At 36.4% G+C, this 24,514-nt stretch overlaps 3 protein-coding genes across 10 annotated transcripts in view; 1 reads left to right on the top strand and 2 right to left on the bottom strand.

Moving 5' to 3' along the window:
- Positions 1-9,523, bottom strand: part of Gyc76C (Guanylyl cyclase at 76C) — a 38,900-nt gene extending 29,377 nt beyond the window's left edge. For 2 of the 7 annotated variants that reach the window (XM_070285135.1, XM_017178981.2), the window contains exons 1-2: positions 8,961-9,519; positions 8,323-8,601 (exon numbers count right to left, since the gene is read on the bottom strand). The gene's annotated coding sequence lies outside the window, so the exon portion shown is untranslated. Of the gene's footprint in view, positions 1-8,322; positions 8,602-8,960 lie in introns of all 7 variants that reach the window. The other 5 variants (XM_017178982.3, XM_017178986.3, XM_017178979.3 and 2 more) reach the window with 5 other exon arrangements.
- Positions 9,524-19,028: 9,505 nt separating this feature from the next.
- Positions 19,029-19,922, top strand: LOC108083251 (protein PBDC1). The gene is made up of 3 exons (XM_017178958.3): positions 19,029-19,184; positions 19,243-19,350; positions 19,417-19,922. The coding sequence occupies exons 1-3, from the start codon at positions 19,173-19,175 to the stop codon at positions 19,783-19,785; spliced, it is 489 nt and encodes a 162-aa protein (XP_017034447.1). The 5' UTR covers positions 19,029-19,172; the 3' UTR covers positions 19,786-19,922.
- A 480-nt stretch (positions 19,923-20,402) lies between these two features.
- On the bottom strand, positions 20,403-24,221 carry Hr78 (Hormone-receptor-like in 78). Of its 2 annotated transcripts, none has more exons than XM_017178967.3 (5): positions 24,036-24,221; positions 23,614-23,690; positions 23,217-23,531; positions 22,416-22,691; positions 20,403-21,843 (listed from the first exon to the last, which is right to left on the bottom strand). In XM_017178967.3, the coding sequence occupies exons 2-5, from the start codon at positions 23,648-23,650 to the stop codon at positions 20,663-20,665; spliced, it is 1,809 nt and encodes a 602-aa protein (XP_017034456.1). In that variant the 5' UTR covers positions 23,651-23,690; positions 24,036-24,221; the 3' UTR covers positions 20,403-20,662. The 2 variants fall into 2 exon arrangements, with proteins under 2 accessions (XP_017034456.1, XP_017034455.1); XM_017178966.3 differs by having other exon boundaries at positions 20,407-21,843; positions 23,211-23,531; positions 24,036-24,220.
- Between the last annotated feature and the right edge of the window lie 293 nt (positions 24,222-24,514).

Below are 24,514 nucleotides of genomic sequence, written 5' to 3' on the forward strand. Positions count from 1 at the left end.
TGTCAATATAAAACAAAACAAAAATATATCTACATATGTATATTTTAATTCCAAGTGTAACTTGTTAAGATTTACTATTAATATTGTTTTGTATTTTACTTTATTAAGCCTAGGATATTTATTACTCTTGAAAAACGCATCCTTTAAACTTTATCGTTTGGTTCAATATACATATGTTACTCAGCTTGGCAGCCTAATGATGCCAATTAAGTAAGTACTTGCAGTTGCAACAAATTAGCTCGAGTTAACAGGCATAAGCGCACAAATATTAAAAGAGAAGTTGTAAGTAAAAACGGCTCACAAGCATTTTCCGAAGAAACGCAGCTTTTACTCAGAAAATATGTTTCACGGATTATTATGAGCAATCGTAAGTGTCCCAATTAAAGCTGGCTTAACTGCAAACTGTAAATATACATATGTGGGGTGGGAAGTTGGACGGAAAAGTGCAGAAACTGGCTAACAGACTGAACTGCTGGCTTCGCAAAGGGCCAAAGAAATTGGCAACAAAATTGAATCAACCGTGAAATACTGAAAACATATGAGTAACCTTACCTATAAGAATAAAATGTAAAAAAAACGATAAGATAAAACGGTAAGGCCATGCTGTCCTGGATCTTAAATTTTAAAATGAAATATTATGCCTGGAAGAGATGTTAATATAAATTGTATTGTTTTTTTCAGAGATATTAAATCTAATAAATACTACTCGCTGTCAAAGGAAACTCTGTTCATGATATCGCCAATGCAGTGCCAATCTGGCCTCTGTTGGTCACCGTAAAGCCCCTTTGACATTCAAAATCAATTGCAGGTAGCCATACCCCTCACCATCATGCACCACCCACACTGTCCGATTTCTCTACTTTTTCACTACGGCCACTAACATCGTATATAGCACGGTGACAAATTGAGTTTAAGCTGCCGCTGGTGTTCCTTTTTTTTAATATTTTCGCGGGTAACGTATGGATACACGCCTACGCCAAAGTGTAGTGGCAGTAACAAGGATGTACTGTGAGTGGAGTGGTACAGAGTTAATTACTTTCCAGCAGCGAGTACGCTTATAAGTATGCTATGCAAACTAACTCACTTTAGTTTTCAAGAAAACTCCGGGATCCAGCCAAGTTATTAAAAAACTTGTTTGTCAGTGTCCCTAGCCCAGGATGTTTTTTCCACGCATTTCCGTTCTTTCTTCGACTCTGCCTCACATTTAACTTGATGAGGAAAAGCAATTCGCAGCGCCCATAAAAATAATAATAAATTTTCCTTCTCTGTCTCGTTTGTGGGAAATTGCAGGACAAACAGTTGTTAAAAGCTTCAAGAGTCGTAAATTTATGGAGGGATATATGGAGGTGGTGTCCAGGAGGTATGCATATTGACTCACACGTCGCAGTTTCCTTTTCCCTTACCCCGGCTGCGATTAATGCCAATAAAAGGAGCCCCGCCCGAAAATTAAGGCAAACAGCCACAGCAACATGAACAAGAAAAACCCTTTGTAGACTTTCCACCGACTTGGTGGCGTCGTTTTCTCCAATCTACTTCACTTACCTATTTGTTTATTAAACAAAAACACTCAAATTGGCGACCAAAGGCAAGCCCATATATTGCCAATGATAGAGGAGGAAAGTTGTCCTTCAGCTAGGCAGGAACCCTGATAAGGGCAAGTGGTTTCTCGCATATTTTTCGCTGAAAATTGAGTCGCGGTCGAGTCCCCAAGGCGTTGAATCACAAAAACGGGAAAATTTTTAAAAAGTTTCCCCTACGGGAAAATGAACTCCCTGCTTCTACAGTTTATAATGTGTAATAAACCAACATAAAATAATTGTTTTCTATGCTATCTATTTGTTAGTTTTATTGTTATAAAGTTAGCTAAAATTGTAAAGCATTCTTTCTATAAGCTTAAACCATATTAACCGCATTACATTTTGTTATTACTAAACTAATCAAATATTTCGCACATCAACGAATTACTGCAGTTTCTATTATAGGACCTAATTTATGCAAATAAAACCGCTGAACCGTGGGGTAACACGAAAGTGCGGAGGGTAGTGCCGGAGGGTGAGACCATGAAATATCTTGGAAGCTAAGCAAAACATCGCTTCCGGGCACATAGACACCGCTGCCATAGCACCTAGAAACACCGAAACACCGGAAAGGACCATTTACGCCAAGTTAAAACAACATAATTTAGTGCTACGCCCCTGGGCCTAAACATAAACAACTCTCTGGCAAAGCGACCCGAACTGCTAAAGCGGTGAAAGGAGCCTTAAGATGCTAGTGCTTGCCCAAGGTGAGACTTTTGGAGAGTGCCGAGGAAACAATGTTTCCGAAATCGACCAATAGATTAGATAAGCAACATTGTTGGTACAATTATGTAAATTTGGTTTAATGCAAGGCAGATTTTGCTTTCATCTGTTGTGAATTGCGAATCGTATCTTAACCAAATTTAGGATAATCCACTGAGTAATTGCATTCATCTTACACTTTGGTAGTTCAAGTTACGTACTTGAGTCTAAGTTTTCACGCATCCTAAATAATTTCCAGCTTAAAAACGGATAAAGAAAACTAAATCTCATTCTCTTAAAAGCGAACACGTAATGTTAACATTTTTAGACTTTATTGATTCAATTAACTTTTCCACCCGTGACTTACCGCAATTATTTATTTTTAAGAAATTTTAAACATCAGAAAAAGGCAACAAAATCAAGCAGTGGCAATGAACTAAACTGACCTTGGTTTTTTTTTTTAGTTTGGTTGTGATTTCTTCTTTAGTTGAACTTTTCCCCCGCAACTTGTTGAGCATTGGCAAGATGAACAAACTTGGCCAAAGTCTAGGGGACACTAAAGGAAAACATTCGAAAATATATATACAATTGAAAAGTGTATTTATTTTGTTATATTGTATGAGGTGAGAAATCTGTTTCTGAATTTTCATGGATGTCTTGCAAAGAAATTCGCTTACAATTATGCTTAAATAAAACAACAAACGAACCAACACTTAAAACTAATTCCTCTATGAAACTTTAAAGCACAAATGTCTATAGAATGCGTTTCAATGGTCCTTTGCCGTCTCTCCTCTGCCGTTTGTCAAATGTCACATGCCCCACAGGACCCTGAATAAAGCCATAAAACAAAGGGCAGCAGTAGAAAAGCCCGTGCATTGGCACAATTAAATTCTCTCAGCTTTTGGGAGACCACAGAAATGCGTCAGAAAATTAGTTTTCTCAAAATTTCCCGTTAATTATTTTTTATTACGATTTTGGAGTTAGTTTTTTTTGGCAATCAAATTTAAACAACAATACAATTTGTTTATGTTTATTTAACTTTAACTAATTTTCGGCAACTCCTTGGCGAGTTCTCGACCAAGTCGAAAACTTCACCTGCCTTAAGTGCTTAAGTTTTGAAAACGTTAAGAGGAAAATTGAGTCTAGATTTGTCAATTAATTAAACATAACAGAACGCTTGATTCGAGCATTATTCAAGGGAATCGCGAGAATAGACCCCGCTTAAATATCTAAACTAATCATTTAATTTTATGAAATCCGAATGACTTTTTGATTGAGTACTATTCAGTTTTCTTTAACAATCTGATCAGCATTCACACGAAAAATCAATGTGTATTTTGAATGTATTGCAAAGAGCAAAAGTTCTTTCATTGACTGCTGGTTGCACAGCGTCGTGAATGTGCAATGTTCCGTTTATATTTAGCGCAAGAGTTTTGACGATGCTATTACTTCTACTAATTGCTAGGAGAAGCTGCGCAAGTACTGTGGAGAAATATATTGTCCAATGTATATAAAATCATTTATAATTATATTTTTGGGTAGCTATTTAACATTTGAATTTAATAAGAATGAAATTATTTGCAGTCTCACCGCATTTGATGTTTAATCGATCAAAAGGTCTCCTTATGCGTGGATTTTTGGGTCCTGAAATTTAGCATGAATGAATAAGTGGCTCCCAAAGCAACGCATGTACATAAGTGCAGGACGAATGGAGTGGCAGGGAATAATAAGAGGGAACCGCGATGCCATGTCAACGGGAATCCTTGCTGCATTTAGAGGTTCTCTCATTTAACGCTCCACAATTACGGCGGATAAGGCTTATGCACTTGTCGTTCAAAATGGTGAAAACTGCCGTGGTTCCGGATCCGGCTTTTGTTGCCTTTCCGCCGACTATTGCTGAAGCATAGTTCAACTTAAATTTGTGTAGATCTGTTCATTTTCTTGGTTATTTTTACTCTATAAATATATATTTATCTGGTATTCAAACTTATTATGTAACAACTTTGAACCCGTAAAAATGCTGACTTTATAATACTTTTGACAATATTTATTACTAAGACCAAGTCTTAAATCTACTACAACTTGCACTTCAAACAGTTAAGGAGTTTAACTGACGCCGCCTGCACTAGAAACAATTAGCGAATTCTCAAAGAAGGAAGCTGTGCACCCTTCACCGTCAATTACGATACTGGGTGGAATTTACGGCTTGACTAGTGCATTTGCATATATGCAAATCCAATAGCAGGTACAAGGATATCGAGGCCTCTCGGAAAGCCAACAGACATACAACGTCTTCCTTTGTTGCTAAGCTGACGAGGGAGAGGAAACTAAGCCATGTCGTTGGCATTGATTTGGCCACGGTCACTCATGTCTATCATGTTCCGTCTAATTTATGCAGTGCCAACGACATTCAAGTGTCAAATTTTTTATAGTGGAATTTTTGCTACACATCCCGCAGAAAAGTTTAAATTATAAAAAGCAAACACCATTGATTATTGGCCAACAGGGCAGTACAGTTATTAAAAGTCCACAATCTCCTGTTAATTGACCGAACAAATATTGCTCCTTCAAAAAGAGAGTCAGCGACTTTTCCTAATTCATTTGGAATATTTTATTTTTCAGAAACAGTGCCAAACAAAAGACATTAAACAAATACTTTCACTTCCTGAAAGAAGAAATGTTACAAGGAAAATAATATTTATTAGTCAGATTAAAGGAGATTCTTTTCTTAGTCATTCACCTTTTAGACTCACTTTATCAGTAGACTTTGATGTAGGTATTCCATATGCTAATCGGATATGTTTGTTACCATATTGATGCTCGCCTGATTCCCGCCGATTTTTAGATTACAAAAACATGGCAACATTTTATTAGTTTTATTTAGTGTATAACTTCTAATTTAATTATAGGCGTCAATGTTCTTGTTGACAAATGACAGTTTTTTTATATTTTCTTCAAATGAATATATATTTTTAAACATTTAAAAAGTAAAGTGAACATTAACGAAATAAAAATCTCTTTGTAAATGAAGTAAACTTTTCATTAGTTAAATCTGAGCAAATTAAATCTGCACTCGAAACTTTAAAAAAACACACTCACTGATATACACTTAAAAAGAAAACAGGCACACGAAACCAAGAACAGAAGATACAAATTGAATTAGCAGTACGCTAAATGATCACACGGTCGGTCTAAAAGAAAACAAGAAAAATACAACCCGAAGAAGAAAATGAAATTTTTGTTGTTAGCAAAATTTGCAAAAACATACAATGCTGGTGTATATAGCAAGATATACTATACAGATACAGATAGAGATACAGATACCTTGATAGAAATACACTCAAAGCACATATGTACTATATACACACACAGATAGAGATAGAGATACATAGATATCGAGATAGAGCTGAAAAAGGTTGAGCGACAATTTTCGCTCCAAGTTCCAGAGGCTCAGGGACGGAACTGACGATGGGGCCCCATCCACTCTGTTTCTGCTATTGTTGTTGGCTTTATTTTTAGAACATTAGATGATAAGATTGTGTCGTGGCAGAACCGCAAAACTTTTTGCGGTTTTAGCGCAAAATAAACATTAAAACAAAAAGAAAAATGAAGCACAAGAACTACGTATGTATAGATTCGAGCAGAACAAGTTTTTCGAGCTATATTAACACCCTTTTCAAACATTAATCTATCCCCGACTTGTATCTATCATAATTTACTGCTGTGAACTAAATAAGTATCGTAATTCAACTGGAATTTGTAGCACAGTAAAGAAGACATAGTTATTATTAATGAGCATCAACAGGTGACTCGATATGGACCTAGGTATGGACAGAGGTACCTCTGTCTCCTGTAATGAGAAATAGGACTCATTCATTCTCAGGTTATACTCAGAGATACAAGTTAAAAATAGAAACGATCTACAAATGATCAAGTTTATAACTTTACAAACTTCAGTCCAAAGTTTTCAGTGAAAGAATTATTTTCACCCCATAAATTATACATATATATTCTTGAACTAGTCCGTCCCTCCGACTGTAAGAAATCGGAATGGTAATGTTATGAAATTTGGAATTTACTTTCATGTTTTTCAACATTCGTATTTACGTTTTAAAAATAATGTTTTAAATTTGATTAGCCATTTTTTTGTTTGACCGAAAGGAACATATTTTTAATGATCCACCCGCAACCTGCAAGGCAGGGCAAACTACATTTGATGTGTTAATTTTAGCATAGAAGCATTATTCCCCGAAAATAGTTTAAGATTATTATTATTTATAATCAAGAGCAACACTTTGGAATATATGAAAAGCTAAGCCACAGAAACCGATTTTATTTACATTTGGATTTTCTTTCCAAAATCAACCATTATTGGCAACAGTACAATTTTTAATGAATAAAATTATGATTTCAATGTTATAAAAACACAGCTCAATCTCTTTCAAGATTCTTTAAAGACAATGATTCATTCTATCCGAAAAGAAACAGGAATTTGTGTTCATACACTAAAATTATGATCCAACTGTAGCTCTAAATACATCGCTTTCATGCCTAGAACTTCGTACAGTTAAAAACAAAAAACACCTGTTCAGTCAGAGGAGTAAAAACGACGGCTCCGTGGCTTTGAAGCTACAGAAATGTGGAAGTCGATTTTAACGAACGGCCTCCATATATTTATTACTTAATATTTTGCGAACAAACAGCTTGGAAATGGGGAAACATTTGTATTTCTGTGCAAATGTTGACAAAGAACAGATACCCAACCGAATTAAATTCAAAGTTCAAGCTATGAACGTTTTGCGTTTCTGCCAGTTGCCAAAAATAATATTCTGTAAGGTCTCGAGGAAGCTGTCAATTACACTCAGAAAACCCACCACCCACGAGCTCACACACTCGTAAACAGTGCCTCAGCGCCTCACTATAAATACACAAAATTATATATAGAACGCTTTCCGACACACCGAACATTTCAATTTCATTAGCGAACTGGGAATAATGTAAACACCCAAAAATCCAAAAAAATGCAAATATACATTTGATTTTTTCTTAACTTTTCCACACCATAAAAATTTAATGCGACCAGAAAATAATTGAAATTGGTTTAAAATAAAAACCCTAAGAGTGAAAAATTGTATGTAGGAAATGTTAGAGCCCTTGCGGCAATGTAAAACTAAACTCTCAAAAATAAACAAAAAAAAAATGCTAGGGAAAACCAACTTGTTGCGGTTCATTGCCGGCATTTTAGTGGTCAACTTTTATTGAAGTTGCCCGTGTGATCCACGGGGAGAAAAGCTCGGAAAATAAAGTCCTGGTGGAAAGTTAACCCAATTATTGGTTTCATTGCAGTGGCTTTAGCACATACATATGTACAAACATATGTATGGACTCCTTTATTGTGTAAATCTAAAATATCTCGACTTTTAGTTAACCAAAAAGTTCTGGTTTTTGACCGAAGATTGCAAGACAAATTTAAAGCATTGCAACTAAATTCATTTTCAAGAATTATACTTGAAAAAAGTGCAATAAAAATGAATTCTGCACTATAATACTGTTAAACTAAATTTTAAAATAAGAAAATAGTTTTGTAATTGTAATTGTTCCATTTATTTTTTAGGAGAAATACATTTAAATCCTATGTGAACCATAGGACATGAATAAATGTCTACACAAATACACACATTTAGTTACAAATTTAAAACAAATAAGAAGAGGACAACCAGTTCTTATCATTTGATTTTGATCAAGATCAAATCCAATCTTCTGTGATATTATTTTTGTGAAACTCTAGAAATATTTGTTATGTTCTAAGGTTCTGAGAAACAAATTATGATCTGAACTACAAATCTGTTCAAAAATAAATAGTACTTGAACTAAGTATGAGTCTATTCTATATTTTACGTCGAAGAAATTTTAACCATAGGAAATGATTCCTACATAAATAAATAATAAATAACAAAAAAGTAGAAAATCATTTTTTTAAGCAGTATGAATTTAAGCCCCGAGAGATCAATTAATGTTCTTTATAAAGATTAGGCTTACTCACACGGACTGGCCTTCCTTATCCGATCTCTCCACTCTTCGCTTTCCGCTTTCGCCTATATGTGTGTTTATCCGACGTTCTCACTGCGGATGCCTCCCACGTCGGCGCTCAGCTTTGCTAGATAAACTTTTTATTTTTACACGATCTTGGCGTTCTTTCCTTTTTTCTCAATTTGTATTAGATTTTTGCACTGTTTTTTCCTAATTGGTTTGCTTTTTGGCTGTTTTAGATTGTTCACTTTGTGCTTCTTGTTGTTGCGGTTGGCATTATTTACCCGCTTTGCTTTTCATATGGAAAATAATGCGGTTAATTATAATATACATTTCAATTTTGTAACTGTAGTTGTTGTTGTTGAGTGAGAGAGAGCGCGTGGGAGAGAGTGGAGAACTAAGTAAAGTACATAACGGTAAATTCTACGGAAAGGGAATTACATATATGCGAAACGAAAGGAAAGAAGAAAGACAAGAGCAGAATTGTGGTAGGTTAAGCGAAAATTATAGAGACAGAGAGAGAGAGAGAGAGAAAGACAGTGAGAGAGAGATTGCAACGAAGAATCTGGAATCAGAACCTTCGTAAGAGCAAAACAATATGTTTAAATAATGGAAAAGTATGCTCTTTTTTGTTTATTTTTTGGGCTTTACACTCGAGTAACCAAGCTAATCTCCAACGGTCGCATATCAAAATACAGAGCTTTCGAACATTACACTTTTTATGCAGTATCAGCGAATTTTATGGCCGAGATAAAGATGCGCGCTGTATCGCTTATCAGGAAAACGAACAAAATCTGTTATCTTGCACTTTTCTCCCCTCGCTACATCGCCCGCTCGTTCATTCAAAAAACAATTATCACAAATTCCAGTTTTCGTTATTTTTTGTGCCGTTTTGTTGTAAACTTTTTAACGCGGCGGCTGCAAACACTCTTGTTAACACATTTGTAGGAATTTGTTTTTCATTCAGCAATAATTATTAACACAAACCGCACACCGAATAATATTCAAAATGCTGTTCGGCTTTTTACTTTATTTTTTCCTTACTTTTTCGCACTCTTTGGGTTTTGTTTTTGCCCCAATCCAATCAGAAAAATATATATTAAACATACATATGCATAATGTCGTTTTCCATGTGTGCGTGTGAGTGTGTTTGTGTGGGAGCGACGCACGCGGCTTTGGCGATCCGAAAAAACAACTTGACGCGGAGGCAAACAGAATAATACTGAACGAAAGCCCCAATCGGAAAGCGAACAGAATAATACTGAACGAAAGCCCCAATAGGAAAGCTTAGCGAGTTTAGCTTATTTCAGGCTAGATCTGGCATAGACGGTTTTTTTTTTCTAAGAGTAAATAGTATATGTATGTGCATATTTCTTTTTAATATAATTAATTAAATTATAATTACAATTTATCATTTGTTTATAATTAATAGTAATTGTAAAGGAAATAGCTGTGGCTGTTAATTTAATTTTTTAATAAACACTTTATTTTTCATTAAGTTCTTGCATTTTTTAACAATCGGTAAGTTAAATGGGGTAAAATCCCAATCGGTAAGTAATATCAGATCAGATCTGGTCTCGCCCAGAGAGGAGAGAGAGCATCACAGTTGCTATTCTCTCTTTTTCTCTCCCTCGCTCATCGACGCTGCTGCTCAGTGGTGACAGCTTAGCACATTTCAGGCCATATACAGTTTGTCAAGAAATTCTTTGCAAAACTAAAAAACCCCATAAAATTTGGCTTAAGAACTAGTAAACTTAAAATTAATAAACAAAAACAAGAAAATTTTCATCTTTTCTTTTATAATATGCCTAGGATTTAAAAAACCAAAATTGAATAATTCAACTTAACAACTCTCTTTTTTCTTCAATAAAGCCCACAAATTTTCTATAGGATTTAAGTCAGGACTTTTGGGCAGGAGTATCAATTGCCTTGCTGCAGTTATGTTCTGCACAGAATCAATTTCGGATCGTTGTCCTGGTACAGGCTCATACTTAAGTTTATTTGGGTTTTGAGGATTAACAAAGATACATTTTTTCGCGCTGTTTTACAATTCCTTTTAAAAAATGTCCACGAACCTATCGGCGAATGACTAGTGAAGGCCGCCGCCTACTTTTGGATATCAGTTGCATATTTTTTATTCTATTCTTCTATTGTTAAGTTGATCAGCCAAGTCTGTCTTTTCATTCCCTAGAATGTCGTTGTGCCGTGGTAGCCAGATCTATTTGACATCGTTATTTCCGGCTAGTTCATTTATCCTGTTAGTTTTGTGATATTATATTATTATACTCTAGTAAATTGTCGCCCACCATGCTAGAGCCCCGTATGCCAATTTTTTTTATATATATATTTAGCTTATTTGTGCTCCGAATCTTACAGAACCCGGCAGCACTGCTGCATATCAACATGTGTGCGATATAAGAGACAGAGAGAGAGAGAGAGAGGGAGTTGAGGGAGAGAGCCGAACCGCCGAGAGCAAGCAATCTCTCGCTCGCACACATTCATGCAATGGCATCTGCAGCAAATTCTATTTTTAAACTTAAATTAATATTGTTCTTTATTTTATCAGCAGCGGCGCGAAAATAAAGCAAGCGTGGTGAAGAAAGAGAGGAAGGGAGGAAGGAGATGAAGGCAGCAACGAGAAAACAAATAAATAATACGAGAAAAACTAGACGCTGCTAATCAGGCAGAGAAAAGATATCACTGCTCTCTTGTTTTCGCTCTCGCTCCTACAGGCTCTCTCTCTCATTCCATCTTCTTTGCTATCAGCTTGATAAGAAATGCGTTAATCTTTATTAAGCGCTGCGCCTGTGTGTGTGGGTGTGTATTTACATGGGAGTTTTTCAATTTCTGTTGACAATTTCCTGGAAACTTTTCGCTAAAAAGGTGCTGAACAAATCTGGTGTAGTCGAAAAGGAAAATGTAATTTATGCATTAGGCAGCAGAAACAGGAAAGCAGAGAATACGAGAACAAGCTATAAGAAGAAATAGAAAAATCGGCCCAAGACTGCATCAACAACTTGTTGGAATGACTCAATATTACGGTGGGACAAAAGAGCAGAAATACCGGTACAATTTTCGCAAAAGCAAATCTGGGAAATACTTGCAAACAATCCAATACTTTGAAATTCCATCTGTTACTTGAGCTTCACTTTATTTAGCGAAATTGTTTAAATGTTTTGTTTTGTTTGTTTTATGCGAAATATCAAACAAATTAAATTTAATTAAATTCAATTAAAACTAAAAACAAGAAGGGATTATAACTTTGGCACGCCGAAGCTTGTGTACCCTTGCAGTTTGCAATTGGATCATTAGAAAAAAAAATAAAATAATATAAAATAAAATAAAAAGAAATATATAATAGTTGTATATTTATACATATCATATAATAATTTTGTTTTGATATTTATATATAATATATGCTGACACACAAGATTTTCATTAAATTTTCTCTATACTTATTATGTTTACAGTATGACAGTTACAGTTTTACATTCCCAGCCTTACATTTATATGATATCTTACATATATATAATATATTCAAAAAATTTGAAAATCAACGAAGTTATAATTTTTTTTCTCCTAATTACCCGATCAGCCTCAAGATATAGTCCATTGTATGTATGTATGTACATTGAAAATATTTATTTTCTTTTGGTAAAATTTCAAAAACATTGTTTAAATTAGAATACCCTGCAAGGGTATACAAAAATGGTCAATGACTGGAGGTTAAGACAAATACCCAGAAACGCGAATGATATTGGCGCCCGAAAACAGATTATTTGCGTAATTAAAATGTCCCTTGTTAATAAAATCCCATATAATGGGATAATAATTTTGACTGAGCTATCTGAATAAAATGCAGATGACAATTGTCTGTTGTTCAATGCGACATTTGTACGCATTTAAGCTGAAAAAAACATGAGTTTAGACGTTACTGATTGATTGATTTTGTGAAATTTTTTATATTTAAGATAAAAACGGAAGTGGTTTTTAAGGTAGACCAATTCAATCGCAAATGTCTGCTGATCCAGCGGCAGTATTTAAACTAATTTTAAGCTTTTGTGCACAGTTGCCTCTTAAAAATGGTTGAGTTTTTTTAACAATGCCTTTTTTTATTCAATTTGAAGTATGTAGATTAACACGGGACATTGCCCACGGTCAATTTTTTTTTCTTTGTTTTTTACGAAATTCTTAATTAAAATTTTTATAAAAGGAAGCGAAAATGCACATACAAATTTTACCCTTGTTGGTAATGTAATATTTCCTTTTGTGTTTATTTTCTAGTCTTTGCATTCTTCCAGTGATGTTAGAAAGTAAAAGTCAATGATTTATAAAAACAAAACGTGCCCTGTTTTATGATGTTTTTCATAAAAATAATTAAAAATCGAATTTGCGCTACATTGCATTCGAATATTTCTATTTCTGTTTTAGATTATGCAAGATTATGTCAAAATTCATCCCATGGAACACTATTCAATGTATGTAGCCATTTAAAAAAAATTAAAATTGGAGAACTTTAGTTTTTTAGCGCCTTTCTGTGGAAATTCCCATATGAATAATATAAAATATACGTATGTATGTATAATCTATGTACATACATCGAAAAAGACAACAAACTATGGAACTGAGTTTTAAATTAAGTAAACGGGTAAAAGGCAATTGATAATGTTACATATAATTACATTCAATGTTGTAAATTGATATCACTATTTATTCTATTAGAATGTAATTAAGGTGGCTGAAAGAGGGAATCTCATTATAATCAATAATATAAATCATAATCTGTTTGATTTGCTTAATCAATCAATCGTAAATCTTGATTTTATGAATTTTGTAATACATTTCTCTATATTCCCTAATATTTACTAACATATTCTTTATATTTGATCCAAGGTAGAGGATAGAAAGACGATAGAACGATCACCATAGCCGTATGGAAAACAATTAGAACTTTTAAAATGGTTACCTTTAAGAGTTTTATTTTCTGGAATATACATATACATAGGTCTTCCACTATTTTATTTCGAAATATATAAATTCTTTATATATATTTGATCGGTGCACTAATCAATTATTAGTACAAGAAATTAAGATATTAATATTCGGTCTTGAAGTAAAAAAAAATAAATGGAACAAAGACTAAAACACTTTCACAGAAGATAGATTCTAGGAGGTTGTTAATTCACAGTACCACTGGTATGCTTAAGCTCAGCCCAATCAGAGGTTCAGCAACAGTGAGGCGAAAAAGTGCGTGCGCGGTCAAAAGCGAAATAGAGCTGCGAAAAAGTGCTGTTTTTGCAGCAACGCGACGTGACAAGTGCACAGAGCCGAACTGGACATTTTTATGCATAAGCCGCCTTTGTATTGTGAAACTTTTCCGACTTTGATTTTTTGTTGTGCATTTGTTTTTATCACTGTTGCACTTTTGCCACTCGCCGATCGTGTGGGTGTCTTTGTGTGCGTGCGTGTGACTGTGTTTTTGAAAAAGCAAATCAGAACGCAATAAACATTTGCGGTCTCTTCATTCGCTATTGTACAATGCATTTTGGCACAAAATTCACTTGGGTTTCGTGTCTGGTTTTACTGGGATTTGCGTAGTTCTGATTTAGTTTCCAAAACCACGTATTTTCGAAACACTATTTTCCAATTAACTGCTATTTTGTGTCACGCCCGGTGTTGCCGAAATTCAGCCTTTTCGTTTTTTATTTATAACTGTTTTGCATTTCGTGTTATTTTCTGTTTCAATTTCTTCTTTTTTGGCCGTGCGCTAGCACTTTTAATTTTATTTCAGCTTTCCCACAATAATATTTATTATTTTACACTGTTCAAAACTTACGCCATACATGAATCAAAGGAAAACAAGACTTTTTCGAAATTCACACTTGCACTTGTTTTTACGTTGAAGACTTACAAATAACTTGAACCAAAGATAATTGAATACACTTTATAAACAACTTTAAATGGAAAATTGTATATATTTTGAGATGTTAGCGCAACGCACAACCGACGCGGCAGATAATTTCCTCTTTGGAAATTTACGAAGTTGCGACTTTTCCGCGGCACAACCGCCTTCGTTGAGTGAAATTTTTAACTGAATACGAATACTTTCCTTCATACATCCACCACCTCACCACCCACCACCTCCCTGCTATGCCGCGCAATTCAAAATGTATTCCCGAGTTTATCTATATATTTTTTAATCGAAAACCTTCAACAAACGGTTTCAAATTTGGTGCCAAATTATTTTAAGCTTTTTTTACAAAATTCAAATTCAATTAGTACGTTTTTCTAGACTAGCACTCTAAATTGAAATATATATTTTTCAAATGCTTGAGCTATTCCTCTTTATTTCGGGAAAATTGGCAATGAAATACTATTTAATTTATTTTAAAAAAATCAACTTTTATTTTCTTAAAATCCTTACATTTTTTAATATTTTTAGTTTCTATTTATAAGCTTGGGGTCGAATTCTGATTAGAATGTTAAAATGTATGTAAAATTACCTCATCAACGGGCGATCTGGTACTTTTGGTCGTTCGTGCACTGACGATCTGGCAACGCTGGTCGCTCGTGTCATTAGCGACCAGCGTTGCCAGACTTTCCGCGTACGAGCGACCAAAAGTACCAGATCGTCCGTGCATGTTAACATGAGAGTAACAGAGCTGTTAATATCAACGAAAAGTCTGGCAACGCTGGTAGCCCGGACCGAAAAGTACCAGACTTTTCGTTGAAATATTTTTAACAACGCCATATTTATTTATTTTTTAATTATTTAGTTTAATTTAATTTGAATTTAAATATTATTTTTTGCTTTAAAATAAAAAATTAAATGATTAAATCAGTAAGTTCATTGAATTTATTTTCGGCGCCTAGAAAGAATATTTCCTAGTCCAAATCCTTTCCCAAGTCGTCCCTCCCAAACTCCCAGTCCTGCCGTCAGTCCCACCCTCGCCCTAAGTATTCATTTATTAAAAAAATTATAATAATAACAACTTTTTAAAATTTTTCAGAAGTAAAATACTTTAATTAAACAAAATGAATGCATAATAAAAATAATTTGAGCCCAAAAAAAAAATAATAATAATTATACAATTGAAGGCAAAGGCAATGACAATGACAATCCCGTAAGTACTTGCACTAATTTAAAATTTTGTATTTATTTATTTTATATTTTTATGTGGGAGCGACACTTAATAAAAAGCTTTTGTTTTGTTTATCAAAATTTGATGAGAATAAAATCTGCAATTTACATACACACATGCCAAATAAAAGGATTGGATCACGGCCTAAACATGGCTGGAACAGGTATGTTAAATATTTAATATAGTATATAATATATTTAATAATATGTATTCGTATAATAAATATAAATATTTTTTTATTTCAGCCGCCGTCAAGCTATTCTCAGCATTGAAATCTTTGATTATAAAGGGCTTATATAAATAAAATATGGTTAAATTTGTCCTTGAAATTGAAGTTGTTTAAATGATAACGAGAAAGTGAGAAGAAAATTAGAAAGAGAATAAAGAAAATTATCTGAATTGAGAGCGAAAAAGAGAAAAATAGCTGAAATTAAGAGCAAAAAAAACTTCACGAGAGTTTTTTTAACTAACCGAAAATCGTGACGTAGAAATCGTAACTTCGAATCGGTTTTCTTAACGAACCAAAAATCGTGACGTAAAAATCGTAACTTCGAATCGGTATTCTTAACGAACCAAAAATCGTGACGTAAAAATCGTAACTTCGAATCGGATTTTTTAACGAACCAAAAATCGTGACGTTAAAATCGTAACTTCGAATCGGTTTTCTTAACGAACCAAAAATCATGACGTAAAAATCGTAACTTCGAATTTGTTTTCTTAACGAACCAAAAATCGTGACGTAAAATCGTAACTTCGAAACGGTTTTTTTACGAGCGCCAGAACGTTTTCTTTTGCTTTAAATTTAAATTTTCGCCACCTAGCGGATATTAAACTAGATTTTGCATAACTGGATTCGAACGAGAGGTGGCGCTGTAAATAGGTTTTAGTTTGGCTGGTACAGCTCCCTCTACATTGAAAAAAAGGAAAGATCGAATCACTGGTTTTGAAAGACAGGTGGCGTTGTAAATCGGTTTTATAGTAAGTTATTTATAGTTTTGTTGGTACAGCTCCCTCTACATTCTAGATGTACCAACAACGTAGATAATGAATTCTAAAACCAATTTACAACGCCACCTGTCGTTCAAAACCAGTGATTGGATCTTTGCAACAGCTATATAGCTAGATTCTCAGCTATAAAGCTAAATCATAGGCTTTTTCGCTAGATTTCTAGCGAATTCGCCAGTCTTTAGCTATATAGCTGAGATTCTCAGCTGGCAACGCTGGTGTGACCAAACAAATTAAGGAAAAGCCATGAAACGCCATGGCGTTTAATGCTTTTCTTTGGTCACACTGGATAGCTGTTAGTAAACAAATTTTGCAAAAATATATTTAAAATATTAATAAATATGGGTTTGTGGGTTAAATTCCATGTTTTGGGCTTCGCCTTGACAGCCCCTATCAATGCCACTTTTTTTCTTCAACTTTCCCCCCATTAGGGGTGTAAGAATATATCAAATTAATTATTGTTACACCCCGAGATCAGCTGTTTACTATCTTGATCTGGCGACGCCATTCACCCAGGTATGAGGCTATCGTAGCTTCTAAAGGCTATTTAACAAAATATTAGATCATAGTCAATTTAAATTTCAGAAGAAATAGGTTTCTTATACAATATTTTGAAATTTATGAAGAATTTTATTTTTGACTGCTATTTCAATTAACAGCATAATATAGACATTTTTTGTTGTTATTAGCTATATCTTCTCAAAGGTTTATCTTACCTAAATTTTTGTATTGTTAATAATTAAATACACTAATACGGTCTTCCCACACAGCGCATTTGTGAGGAACGTTTGGGATTTTTCACAAATGTGAAACTCGTGTTCCCACACAGCATTAAAGGGCATTTAGCATCCGAGCAGCTGATCGATCAGCTGTGAGCTCATGAAAACGTAAACAAAGACTGTCGAATTGGCAGTTGCAAATTTGAAATGGAGCATTTACCAACTATTTTGGCTGTTGTACAACAGCAAAAGGCACAGATTGCGTCAGAATTTATCCGCAATAAATTTAAATGAATTAAATGACAAGGAATTTTAGTTTTTCTAATGATTTTTCTCTAACAAAGAGCAAATTCCCCGAAGAGTGTCTATAGGTGGTATAGGCATCCAAAATCTTTAAAATAAGGTAGAGATAGGCGGTTTATATTAAATAGTAACAATTGGGGACAAATTGGGGCAAGAATATACAGAAAAAACGCCAACAACTATTTGGGCATGCTTGTAGCTTTGGCGCCACGTTTTAAATTCCATATCTCATTTGTTCCTCGCCAAGTTTGTTTACATTTTCGTGGTGAATGGTCAAATTAAGAAGAAGAATCAGAGTTGCACCGAAAAACTATCGCCTAACTATCGCCAAACAAACCGGCGTTAGTTCAGCATTAAAATCTAATGCTGAACTAACGCCGGGCCATTTGGGAGCATTTGTTCAACGGATGCTAAATGCGCTTTAACGCTGTGTGGGAAGACCCTATAAGCCTTTATGAAAAAATTTTAATGAAAATAGTGCAGGTCGTGGGCAGGAGTTTTTTTTCTTTTGTATAGCTTTTGTTAAAAAATTGAAAAAGATTAGTAAGTTTTTCTAGACTCGAAATTGAAATATATATTTTTCAAATGCCTTAGCTATTCCTCTTTATTTCGGGAAAATCGGCAAAGAAATACTATTTAATTTAATTTTAAAAAATCAACTTTAATTTTTTCGTTAAATTCTTACATTTTTTTATATTTTTTAGTTTCTATTTATAACTAGTATTTATCTAATTAAAATTCAGCAAGAGTAAACGTTCATGTTAAAATGTCAAAATCAATCTTACACGCTTAAGCCTAGTACTCTGACGAGAAAAACCCGCTGTCTAAATTAGACAGCGGAATCGCTGTTTATTTCGCTACCGAGCTAGTGTGACCAAAAAAATTAAGGAAATTCCATGAAAATGTACTTTTTATGGCGTTTAAGGATTTTCCTTGGTCACACTGGACAGCTGTTTGTAAACAAATATTCAAAAAAAATATTAAAAATATTAATAAATATGGCATTAAAATGTCGTTTGTGGGTTAAATTCCATATTATGGGCTTCCCCTTGACAGCCCCTATCAATGCTACTTTTTTCCTTCAACTTTCCCTCCATTAGGGGTGTCTAAATAAATCAAATGAATTATTTAGACAGCGCGATATCAGCTGTTTACTATCTTGATCTGGCAACGCCATTCAATTTTCGCAGGCTTCATTTTCGTCGACAGAGTACCGAAAAAAACGACGTGTCTAAAAGTTCTTCTTCTTTTTTTTCGACACCGTTTTTTTTATATGGAGTTTGGCCGCTGTCTAAATTTATACAGCGGATTTTTCTCGTCAGAGTACTAGGCTTTACAGAATAACAGTGTCGAATTCTCATGTAGAATGTTAAAATTTAAGTAAAATTACCTCATCAACGGACGATCTGGTACTTTTGGTCGCTCGTATGCTGACGATCTGGCAATGCCGGTTGCTCGTGCACTGACAATCTGGCAACGCTGGTTGCTAATGGCATGACCAAAAGTACCAGATCATTGATGATTCTGCTGATTGGACTCACGAGCATGGATGCGACCCCATTGGAAACAGGGCCGTATAGAAAGTAGTGTTAACGATTTAATAGCGGCTGGTCACACAGTCTGATAAATAAAGAAACGTGCTGATATTTTAAAGATTCCTAATTTTGAAAGAAAATCATTTACTGGACTCAAAAATGGAGATGATGGTAAGTCTTAATCCGTTTAGGAGCCCCGCCGTTTGCCTAATAAGATCATATATTTCAGCAAGGAGCATCGCTGCTCTCGCGCCCAGCCGATGAGTTTGGTAATGATTCTCTGGTGGAGGAAATGTGGGCCGCGAAAGCTCTGGAGCATGCAGAGGTCCACTTCAATGTGAGATTCGTATAATATTGCAGGAATGGATTAGGGTTTGTTAATGGGTGTTGTGTATTACTGCAGCTGCTGACCAGCATCCACCCATCTCAACTGAGACTCACGCCCTACGACGACCAGATATATGCCACCTTCAGACAGGATTTTCCGGACCTTAAGGTGGGCCAGCTGACCGACGAAAGCCTGAAGTCCGCCGCGGAGAAGCTCAAGTGGCGGCAGTTTGCCGAGAAGTTTAACAAGATGGACGACTACTCGTATGGCACTCTGATGCGTGCGGATGCCACTAAGGAGTTCTCCCCGGATAACTCTATTTTCGTGTTCCGCGTTCAGTTTCTAGCAATTGAGATTGCCAGAAATCGCGAGGGTCTCAACGATGCGGTTTACAAGCAGCACAAGCCCCCCAGAAAGATACCGGATGAGGCAGGAGCTCAATAACGTCTATTTAGGTTCGGTTTAAGTTGTAAAGATTAAATGCCTCTTTAGATGGCACTCATCTCTAAGCTAACATATTGTTGTAAATGAACGTGTATTTTTCTAAAAACTATCGAAATAAAGAAAAACATATTTTTTTATTAATGTCTATTTTTGTTGAAAAAAATATTGGTACTGGTCCATCCACTCTACTGTATTTTGTCTTAACCGTCTATTTATTTTTATTACAAATACCTTGATTTTGCAGGCGGGATAACGTAAACGAAATTAAAAAGTATATTTAAGCCATTTATTAAATTAAGGATTTTACTTTAACTTGCTATCGCAAGTGAAAGAGTATTTGGGGCATATGAATTCGTTTTGCTGCGATGTCCAAAATCTTAATATTTTACATTTTCTAAGAAATCATGTTCTTTTCCCATATCGAAAATATATATTTTATTGTTTTTAGGTATACTACAAATAATTTATAACCGTATTATTATTTCTAGTTACAGTGAATAAAATTTAAAACAAAATAAACTCAAGATTTTAGTTGATAAAAAAAAATAAACAAAACAATGAGATATAGTTGAAAATAGGAATGCTACTCCATAGTTCCCAAAATCAGTATCTTTAAGAATTTTATTTTGTAAACATTGTTTAAAAAACATTCTTTATTTTATTTTGTAAATTGATTTCATTTAATTATATTGCGAATAACAATAAACTCACGTCCCATGCGTGTGAATATTGTCTGACAAAATATTTATTAAATATATATTATGGGGGTTTTCCTTATTTCTACTTGTATTGCCCGCACTTGGTCCATCTTCAGTCTTGCTTGTGGGCGTTGCGCAGCTTCATGGCCCGCCCACCAAATTCTTTATTGTCCCTTCAACTACAGGCCACTGGTGTTGCTGGTCATCAGTATAAACGGAATCAGGGCATCCATCTGCATCTGGCCAACTAAATTGGCGAAGAACAGCTCCTCCATGGCCTCCGCATCCAGGCTGCTCAGTGGCAGTAGTCTGGCCACCAGCGCATGGAAGCGCTCCTCTCCACCACCACCCCCCTGTCGGCGTAAGTTGGATAAAGCTTTGAGTTGAACTTTTCGAACGTATCCCCTTAGCTGACGCTCCTTGCGCTGCTGGAGTAGGGAGGGATTGAAGAGCAGGATTAGTCGCACAAGTCCGAACTCCAGGTCTGTGGCTTCCAGCGACTGCAGTTCCTGAAGGAAGTCGTGGAGGGTGCGCGTGAGATTGGCCATCTTGGAGATCTTAAGGGGCTCGATCTTGTCAATATCTGCCAGTTGTCGAGTGCTCTGTATAAACTGCCCAATAATCGTGGGCACCGATAGCTGGCCCTGACATTGAGCCAACGCAACAGCCATCAGAGCTGGCCAGGCACCCCGCAACAGTTTCACTTGACTATGGGCGTCCAGCTGATCAAACACCGGTACCTTGCGAAGGGTGTGGATAGTAAGGAATATGATCCTCGATCCCGTTTCACACACATAGTGGATGTTCAAGTACGAGTGAACCAATGTGGGGGGCTGAACATTGAAGGCGCACTGGGCGTCAGTAAGTAGATCCTGTTCAAATACCACCTCATTAACCACAAAGTCGCCCGCGCTGGGACCACGATTCGCACCGCACTCAAAGTCAAGGTCCATGTGCTCCAGTTCACCATCGGCAGCGTCTTCGGTGCCGCTGTCCTCCGCCTCTGAATCGCATTCGGGCTTCAAACTTAGATTCCCACTCTTTTCCAACTGATTCTGAATGGGGTGCAGAACCTGCAGTCCCTTGTGGATCACCCGCATGTCCATCGAGCTCTGGATGAGGCCCATTGTCGAGGTTGTAGGCAGTGTGCTCGTCGGCGCTTCTCCGCCAGCATTGAAGTTCAGGTGCTGCGAATTATTGTTGCTGGCGCTGTTGGCCAAGAGCTGCAGGCACAGCGTGCTGCTGTTGTCCATCGAGTCGTCTTCATCGTCCTCGGGATCTGCCTTGGGAAGGTCAGGGGAATAGCTGCCGCTCTGCTGCTGCTGTTGTTGCTGTTGCTGCTGTTGTTGGGTGGCAAACACTGGAAAACGAATGTTTTGGGATCAAAATTGAACAAAAGAGAAAACTTAACTCGACATACATCTGTACCTAACTTGGACTTATAAACCGATCAGTAAGCTAAGTAAGAAATCGTAAAAATCACGAAATATCTATTTTTCTGAACATGTCTGACAGCCACAGGATATGGTGGTTCGATCCTGCAATATAAAGATTGCCGTTTGAAAGGCTATGTTTAGATTCCTCTGAATCTAAGATCCTAGTTTGCGTTGAAACGGACAAACGGGCATGACTAGATCGAAGCGACTGTTGATGCTAATCAAGAATATAAACATATATGTATGTACACTTGGTCCTCGCTTAACACGGACTCTTTTAGCATGAAGCCGGTCTTACACGGTTACAAACTGGCTCCCATCCCCCTTTAAACACGCTAAAAACCTCGTTCAACTTGAAAAAAACTGGCTTAACTATAAATTCTACCAAAATGTATATAAATAGAAGCATATGTACATATGATCTCCTTACTACTTACACTTAGATAGATAAATAATATTTTAGCTAGCTAACGAGAAAAATTTGATTTCAACTCACTTAGGGTCTGCGTTAATTCGGCAAAGTTCAGCCCCATTGGAAACAAATTCTCATTCAAATTGAACGGCGTGGCTGTGGTGCTCTGCACAGGGGGAGTGGCTGCGGCCTCGGCCTTGACACTGTGCCCCTTACCACGCCCACCCGGTTGATAGCCCGCCTTCCCGGAGAGGTAAGTGGAGGAGCCTCCTCCACCACCAGAAGCGGATGAGCCACCTGCTGCCGCGTTAATGATTCCCTCCTTTCTGTCCACAATCGGCTTCCTCTCGTGCTGCACAGCTGCAAATCAAAGAAATGTTTGTGGCCAAGAACGGAAAGCAATTAATTGGAGCAAGAAGTATGTAGGACTGCGATGCGATGCGGTTCGATGATTCATTTCAGGCGGGGTGAGAGTGAGGGTGTGGAAGTGGATGGGTTAGCGTGTGTGTGTGTGCTAGTTGGGAAGTCTTTTGTGCCCCCGCAGTTTCAGATAGCAAATGATGAGCGAGTAATTGCAGTGGATTTCCAGGCAAGGTGAAGCTACCGTTGCAACAAGTAGGTCTTTCGATCAGCGAGATTTTAAGGTTCAAATGGGCTTGGCCAGAATATCATTACAGGAAAAGTAATTGAATTTTAAACGGACAAATCGATCTCTAACACTGAAAATCATTTTACTGGTTTTAGTTAATTCTTAGTAGCTTCCCTTAAATGAATATCCCCCGAGTTGGTGTCCTCGGATTTTCACTGATGGAGCACGTACACTCTGGCTGTGCCAAAGATTCGCTAATTGCTTGAGACGACGACTTAAACGAAAATTACAATCACTTCGCATGCCGCTGGCCAGGCACTTTTGCAGCCTGCAGAACTGGCACCGATTCCGATGGTGCTTCGTCACCTCGCAGTTCATAGCGCCCCGACATTGGTAGCCCAGCTGCTTGCGGATCGAGCGCTTGAAGAAGCCCTTGCAGCCCTCGCAGCTGATGGCGCCGTAGTGCCGCCCGGAGGCGCGGTCTCCGCACACCAGGCACAGCTCCACGCTCAACGTGGCGGATGCTCCGATTCCCACGGCTCCTCCACCCACTGTTGGAGCGCCGCCCGACGAACTGCTACTTCCAATCAGAGGCATCGCTCCTCGGTTTTCTACAAGGTCAGAGGGCAATGGCAATGTCAGACTGGGTTCCAAGGTGCATTGACTCGACCGCGACTGGACGTGCGGACTTACCTTCGCTTTTGATGAACGCCTCAACCTTAACGTCCATTGTTGGTGTGTACAGCACAGGGCGTATAAATAGTCGTAAGCTTTAAATACAAAAAAATAAACATTTATTATTTTTTGTAATATAAAAGACTTGGGATTGTGACGATAAATAAAGTTAGTCTCAGATTGCAAGAAACGTAGCATATTGTACTATTATTATTATTATGTTATTTATTTATTTATTTATTTTATTGTTAATAAATATAATAAATAAATTCTTCTTGTAGCTTGTATACCCCAATCTCTGTGAATTGGTCTTAAAATGTTGCGTTGCTTCTATCTTGACCGCGACTGTTTGTACTTTTGCTACGTTAGCTATTTAATAGAACCCGTTTTCGCTGCGCCTGTGTTGGTGTGCGGCGGTGTGAATGAATTGGACTGCTTACTTGATAATTCTTGATAATTCTTATTGGAATTCAGCCATTATTGCACATTTAAAACATCACTTTGGTGTGATTATTGGCACTATTGACGATTTACTTCAATTTTTTAGACACGTTTAGCTTGCTCGAAGCCTTTTTATCGCGAACAATGGCAGTGCTCGCCAGGTTTTCCGTTTATGTGCTACACTTCAACAAAAAAGAGCCGTTTTTCCACTCCGCGGCACCTGGTCACACTGGCACAAGCAAGAACGTAATTAAAATACGTACACTGCTCAACATTTCTGTTATTTTATTCAAAAGTGTGTGCCTTACATTTTCACCTTATTATTATTATTATAATTATTTGACTGCGGATGAAAAACTGGACTGCAAAAGCAGTGTGTCCGTAAAATATACCAACCGGCATAGAGAAATATACTAGAACAATAAAATACCAAACCACTTGTTGAGCCACCTAATAAAAATGCATTTTTTAATGCATT

Source organism: Drosophila kikkawai, chromosome 3L, assembly GCF_030179895.1.
Source record: "Drosophila kikkawai strain 14028-0561.14 chromosome 3L, DkikHiC1v2, whole genome shotgun sequence".
Classification (NCBI taxonomy): Eukaryota; Metazoa; Arthropoda; class Insecta; order Diptera; family Drosophilidae; genus Drosophila; species Drosophila kikkawai.

Bases quoted from the DNA above. Each gene is read 5' to 3' on its own strand.
- Hr78 (XM_017178966.3), bottom strand. From the start codon at position 23,650: ATGGACGTTAAGGTTGAGGCGTTCATCAAAAGCGAAG. The intron at 22,692-23,210 runs GTAATTTTCGTT...TTTGATTTGCAG, and splicing joins CAGCGGCATGCGAAGTGATT to CTGTGCAGCACGAGAGGAAG. The intron at 21,844-22,415 runs GTGAGTTGAAAT...TTCGTTTTCCAG, and splicing joins CGAATTAACGCAGACCCTAA to TGTTTGCCACCCAACAACAG.
- LOC108083251 (XM_017178958.3), top strand. The intron at 19,351-19,416 runs GTGAGATTCGTA...GTATTACTGCAG, and splicing joins ATGCAGAGGTCCACTTCAAT to CTGCTGACCAGCATCCACCC.